This window comes from Pleuronectes platessa, chromosome 18 (assembly GCF_947347685.1).
Source record: "Pleuronectes platessa chromosome 18, fPlePla1.1, whole genome shotgun sequence".
NCBI lineage: Eukaryota > Metazoa > Chordata > Actinopteri > Pleuronectiformes > Pleuronectidae > Pleuronectes > Pleuronectes platessa.
The window spans coordinates 18,645,100-18,651,961 of record NC_070643.1 but is presented as its reverse complement, the minus strand read 5'-3'; the positions used below and the strand labels follow the sequence as shown (position 1 = coordinate 18,651,961).

General features: G+C 44.8%; 1 protein-coding gene across 1 annotated transcript in view; it reads left to right on the top strand.

Moving 5' to 3' along the window:
• The window catches only part of angpt1 (angiopoietin 1), a 50,436-nt gene extending 44,053 nt beyond the window's left edge, over positions 1 to 6,383 (top strand). The window contains exons 8-9 of the mRNA XM_053446074.1: positions 656 to 786; positions 3,570 to 6,383. Coding sequence (XP_053302049.1) covers positions 656 to 786; positions 3,570 to 3,733 — 295 coding nt within the window. The 3' untranslated portion in view covers positions 3,734 to 6,383. The remainder of the gene's footprint in view (positions 1 to 655; positions 787 to 3,569) is intronic.
• The last annotated feature ends 479 nt before the right edge of the window (positions 6,384 to 6,862 follow it).

Below are 6,862 nucleotides of genomic sequence, written 5' to 3'. Positions count from 1 at the left end.
GCAGCAGAAAACGCAGTCGTGTGAAAAGGTTTTCAGGACAGAATTGTTGCATCATGAGCGGAGGAGGAACATTAGATTCTCTGCTCTTAAAGACGTGAAGAGGAGACGAAGACAAACGTCTCATACTTGAAAAGCAGAGACCCACAGAGAGCTCACCCACCGACCCCTCAGCAGCCACGTACAGTCGATGGCCTCCTCCGGCTGCTTGTTGCTCTTTTTACTGCACCGAGCTGCTTTATGTTGGTATTAAATGATTTAGTCTGTTGTCGTTGTGTAAATTAACATTCTGTGGCGCTGCAGATGGAAATGTGATTCCCCGACATTCCTCTCTCTCTCTCTCTCTCTCTCTCTCTCTCTCTCTCTCTCTTCCATCAGTAACTCTTTCATAGGCCCGCTCTCTCTCTCGTTTCTTTATTTTATCATCTCTCCACCCGGTTAATGTTGTTCCAGGTGTTCTACATGTACTCAATCACAACAAAAAATAAATATCTCCCAGGAGACGCTCCTCTGCTCCGTGTTATGTCTTCTTGCTCTTTATTGCTCGCCCTCCTCCTCCTCCTCCTCCCTCTCACCACCACCTTTCCTGCCCCCCCCCCCCGATGTGTTTTTCATGGTCCTGACTCCGCTCCTCTCCTTCCTCCCGGTTGTCTCTCAGGCTGTTCCTGAAGAGCCACAGTGGGACCGCGGGCCGACAGAGCAGCCTGGTGATCCACGGAGCAGACTTCAGCACCAAGGACATGGACAATGACAACTGCCTGTGCAAGTGTGCCCTCATGCTCACCGGAGGTAAGTGGAGCAGCGACAATCACACGTCCATCGCCCAAGAGAAGACATGGTCCTCCTAATTGATTTACAACCTCTGTCTTGATTTGCTGCCTTAGCCTCTAACTTTGTCAATTAAAAACTTTTATAAAACGTCATGATTAGCGTGTTTAACCGTGGTGCCATCCATCTTATCTATAACATCCTCGCCTCAAGATGGCAGTGTTCTTATCCAGGATATTTTGGCTTCATTTCTATATAGCAGGAGGAAGTGGAGACACGTCGTCCATCTTTATATACAGTCTACGAATTTCACAATCGACTAGTTTTCCCTTGTCAGCCCTTCTAACTTATTTTTAACAATCTCTCCACCTCCCAAGATCTCAGCAGTAATGTTATACCTGCTAAGTTTAATGTGATTAGAATGTTAAAAAGAAAGAGGCCCCAAATTGGAATTTGTCTCGATACAAAATCTCTCGTAAGAAAACTACAATGACGTGAAACCATTTCATCTGTTTGTCCTAAAGCAGTTTTCCTCAGATTGGTTTAATGAGCAGCTCCACAGTGTTTTCGCTGCCCAGTCATTACTTCAGGCCATTATGATCCTCACCAGTGGGGCTAACGTGACCACTCACACATCTATCTGCAGCTATTAGGCCGCACTCTGCATCTCCATCCACTTTATAAAAGATCCCTGGGCGCGGCACCAAGTGTCAGAGCCATTTAAACCGACCCTGCCTCTCCTGCTGTGTAAGTGGAACCCGGTGACCCTTGCTGTCACCTCGTGGCAGCTCGACCGCTGTGGAGTCCTGACCTGGTACAAATCAAGCTTTCTCTAAAAAAAGCTGATTTAGGATCAGCGTTACCTCTGAGGTCATCGCGGACACACTGGGTTAGAGGGACCTGGCATCTGATCGCTGATCAACACCCCGGCTCCCCTTGATTCATTCCCTGCCTGCAGCCAGCCACAGAGGAGAAGCATGACAGCATGTAGCCTGAGTCAAGCTATTGTATACACAGTTTATCATTTGATTTATATCCTGCATTTCTAAGAGCAGGACTTTACATGATGTAAGTGTCTGAGAAATGCAGGAGGGAAATACCTCCACTCTACTTTTATGAGGACAAGCCCAGCACGCTGCGTTACAGAGGAGGATATCATGTGGACACATATATGTGATGTATATATTTCCTCAGCCCCAGGACATACAGTAGGAATAAAGCACCGACTGAAGGAGGTATGGAAGGAGGGAGGGAGGAAGGAGGGAGGAGGGGAGGAGGGGAGGAGGGGGATCCCTTTATCCTTTCTCCTTCTTTTGAAAGAAGACAGTAAAAGACAGTAAAAAACCTCTGTCCTGGAAACAGGGAGGACACTGGTCATAAATTCTGAAGGATGGCTGCCGTGCACAATGAATTTTTGTGTTTGTGTGTGTGAAGGCAGTTGTGTGTCTGTGCTTCATCAACAAGCAGAGGATGGCAAGCGAGGACTGTTTTCTGCTTTATGGCCGTGGCAGTTCCATTCTCTCCTCTCACTGGAACTTGTGTTTTGAATTCATGTGCAGTTCTAGAGCTGAAATCATTTGTTCACCAGTTTCCTTGCTTGGCTCTTTTGTTTGTAAATGCAAGTTTTATGATGACACAGCGTTTTTTTTATTTATTTATATCTGTGTGATTCATGCCAGCAACAAGGGCTGGCAGCACGTGGGCCCTGATCGCTGCACTAAATGTCACGTCCACAGTCAGAGGGAGGACAAGCTCCGAGTGACTGACACATGCCATAGCTCACATTCTGTAGCTTCTATATCTGACTGTATCAGCGAAGGGGTGTGTCTAAAAAAAAACATTAGTGACAGATTAATAGGATGGTATAGATTTAATATCCAAATGTCTGTGTCATTTGAAATATAATTGTCGGCCTCTACACCTTTTTTTCCACAGTGGAGCATCTTAACGATTTAAGCCTTGATGATCTGAGGCAGCTGGTAGAAAAGAGAGAGAGAGAGAAATGTCAACGTCAGGATAATTAGATCTGGACATCTCGTGGTTCAGATGCTTTCACAATAACAGGAAAATGTCCCGGTACATTCAGGCGAGGGGGGGGGGGGGGGGGGGGGGAGCTACAGGACGTAGAACATGAAGTGTGAATTTCACTGAGTAAAACACAATGTTTGTCGGCTCTTATAGCCAAAATCATTCTAATCGTGTCTTTTCCAAATGGACATTTTCCTCCTCTATGTGTTTGTCACCTTGTGTTAATCGTGCGATATTTGTTATCTTCAATTATGTTGCATTTTTAAAGCAACTTATGAATCTAAAATAGACGCGGAGCCAATTTGTGGCTCAATCCAAGCGAATCTACCTTTTCTCTAAATAACCGGTGTAGCTCTGGATCCTGAAATGTGCCGTCTTGCAAATCCAAAAAGTTTCCAGAGCCATTCGCTGCCCTGATCTCCCGCTGCAGCGAGCGCACGTGCACTTAGCTTGAAATAGAAAGAGGTGCGGGACGTGTCCAGCAACAGGTACTGGCATCCCAGTGAACCCTGTGACAGTAACACATTGGGCAGATAGCAGTGCAGTGGAGTTTGAAACGCTGCCAGGTCCCGGTGGGAGAGGCAGGTGGAAACTTTCAACCTTTTCCAAGGACCAGATTTACAATGGAGGTGACTTTATCAACACCTCCACAGATCTGGAATTCTCACCCAGTTGGTTCTGTTATCAAGCGTCAGGGCTTCAGAGCTCAGTTCCATCCTGAAACATCTCATCAATCTGTGTTCAGTGTGTAATGTAATGCTGTGTTCTGTCCTCAGGTTGGTGGTTCGACGCCTGCGGCCCGTCCAACCTCAACGGCATGTACTTCACCCAAGGGCAGCACATAGGGAAGCTGAACGGTATCAAGTGGCACTACTTCAAGGGCCCCAGCTACTCGCTACGAGCCACGGCCATGATGATCCGCCCACTGGACTTCTCGTAGTCTTTTGAACCCGTGAACTTTTTAAACGTAGAACATTAAAGGGACGCTTCCTATTTTATCCTCTTGTCTCATCTCATTTCGCCGGCCACGGGAGTCACCCTATAAATCTTATATTCAACTGGTCCTCCCCCCCCCCACCCCAGAGCAGCTGCTGTTGCTGTGCTACTGTTGCCTCATAACCTTTCCCCTCGTTGAGCTGCCACGAGGAGGACAGAGCGACATAGGATTCCCCCCCGAACTGATTTCTCCAGATTCACACACTTGAGAGGGACAAACGTTTTGAAGCGTGTAAACTCAAACCCCGGGATTCCTGCACATTTTGAGCAGAGTTCACAATCAGGAGGGTCAAACCACGATCCCTCCTTTATTCCTGGGGAACCTTTTGTCGTAACAATGTGGAGAACTGGACTCTTCTGAATGGAAAGCAGCTCAATCAGAGCAGCCTCTGAAGAACTGCAGGACAGAACATTTCTGAAACACTTTTAAAGAGACTAATGAGAGACGTTGCTTTTCTTTTTTTATTAAAGTGTAAATCGCAGAAAAACAGCCCATAAATGTTGTGACTGTGTTATGTTGTATTATTTTTTGTTATTCCAATTCTCCACAGTATCCGCAACGTGAGTTCAAATTGTCTTTTGTCCTGTGCAGTACGCTAAACTGCTTATTTGCATCACGTATGAAACACAGGCTCGTTTTTTTTTTTAAAGCAACACTATGTAACTTCTTTCTGAACAGCGCCCTCTGCAGGCTCGTTGCTCTGCTCGTCTGTGGGGCCTCCTCCGCTGAGGCTAACACGTGCAGATTTGTCGTATCTTTGAATGTTAAGATTGTTGCGTGGTACAAACAGCCTGATCTTTGTTCCTTACTTTGCCGTGTACGTTGTAGAACTCAAAAAACGTCCACAGGTCTCTTCTCAGACGCATCTCTGTCCTCATTCTTGGGGTAGGACGGCTTGGCTTGCTAGCATCCTCCATTTTTTAAGCAAAAGGACGCATCATACCAACTTTCTGTGAGGCAGGTGATAGGTCGAGCTGGCAGTGAGTGCCCTCTGCTGGATCATGTGGTAAACTACTTCAGATGGTCTCATGTGCTTCTATTTGGAATATTTACAATTTTCAACCAAACATTAGAATCTTCGTGTCTGAACAAATCAGGGTTTTTCATGTCGAAATGAAAAACAGTATTAATGTGTCATCCAACTCGCTGAACTAAAACCACAAGTGAACGTTGGATATTACCCATAATCCCCGACTTCCTGATCCAGAAGAGAAACAAATACACTAAACTCTGTTTAGAATTCTTCATATTTAGCAGTTATTTTAGATTCCTTGGCTGATTATTGGAGATAAACGCTGGTTTTTAATGACTTCTGAGTCTTTTCAACTGATCTACAGTTACTCAACATTTCTCTTCAACTTGCTGGAGCTGATTTTGAAGAGTCAGTCAGTTCCACACTTCTCACAGAAAGAAGAAACCCTCATGGTGAGAAGTAGGAATTAAATGTGGAATGATTTAATCCTTTCTCTTTATTCCAAGCTAGTGTCCGATCGAACTAATTCTGAAGCTTGTATTTGAAGGTGAGACGTGGTGTTGCTCTACAGTGACCTTGAGATCTGAGTGATGATGTGCCGTTGGTAACAGTTACAGCACGAGGGTCACTCGCTGGCAGTCACACACTTGCCGTCTCGACGGAGCGTGATTATTTTTAGAGTTCGCGATGTGAGGTTATTATTGGATTAGAATCTGGACCCGGATCAATTTTTCTTTCGTTATTGGCCGGGAAATGTTTCGGACCGGCCAAGGATCAGACTGGGTGATCACCTTACCTCTGCTGAGTGGGAAAAACAAGGACATTAATTCAGATTACATTTTATTAGTGACATGTAACAACCACAACTGTGGGCGTCAGGGGAAGAAAAACATTTGCAAGTGATGCATATTTTCAAAACTCTACTGATACGAGGTATGATGATATAATCACAACAATGCTTATATTAAGCTGGTGTCTCACACACACACACACACACACACACAGACACACACTTCTGACCAACAACACAAAGATCCGACCATTGAGACAAGTTGCATTCAAAGTATTTCTCACAGACATGTTACATTGCACCGCGTCGAGCCGGTTTCTGTTTCTCATCAATGCAGCTTGTAAAAAAGAAAGAGGAGCTGGAGCTGGATATGAACCATGAAATTAAAGATTCCACCGAGTGATCCGTGTGAACACACACTGCATTTCATAACTCGCAGCTTATAACAACACACTCTACTGTGGAGTATTTACTGAAGGTACATGTGGCAAGAAGATAAAGTGTATCTGGAACTTGTATAACTGCATTTGACATGTTTATTAGCATACTATAATTTAACATGTGTGTATGTAAATCAGCTTTCCCGAGGAAAGCGCTTCTTTTTATTTCTCTGTCTTTACTCTGCCAGAAGTACAAATGGTGTTTTGAAGTTGAGCATAAAACACACGAGTTAAGATAATAACCCTGGAGAAATGTGCCTTTGATAACTCTGCTTTTACCTCATTAAATTCTAGATTTTTGCAGATTTATTTAAACATCTTTTGTAACATGTGGTCAGTGTTGTGTTGCTAGATTAAATAAAAGAGCATGAGATGCACTAACGTTTTCAATCTGGGGTCAGGCTGCACTTCTTCAGCCAAACTGATGTGATGATAGACGCAGGTTTCGAGTCGTGGATCCAAGACTTTGGCCTCTTGTCACATTTCTCTTTACTCCGACATTCTCCAGCTTCAAACAGTCTCTTTATTTTAAATGATAATATCTTCAACGTCAGTTTAAATCTTCCTGTGTAAACGCTGCACTTCACTGCAGGTAATGAAAAGCAAGATTATTGGCACCGAAAGACACGAGATAAATCTCACAGATAGAGAGACGAGCTCATTCTCAAGCCCGATCCAGATGGTGCAGAGATTAGACCTCCCTCTCTGCCAGTCGCTGGAGTGGCCATTGTCTCGAGTGCTGGTTCGCTTTGCTCGCTCGCCCGGCCGGAATGACAGATTGCCAAAGTGTCAAACGATGCTGTCGGGACCTGTAGTGTCTCCTCATAGTTGACATTCCTGGGGCCTAATCAGAGGTTAAACAAATTACC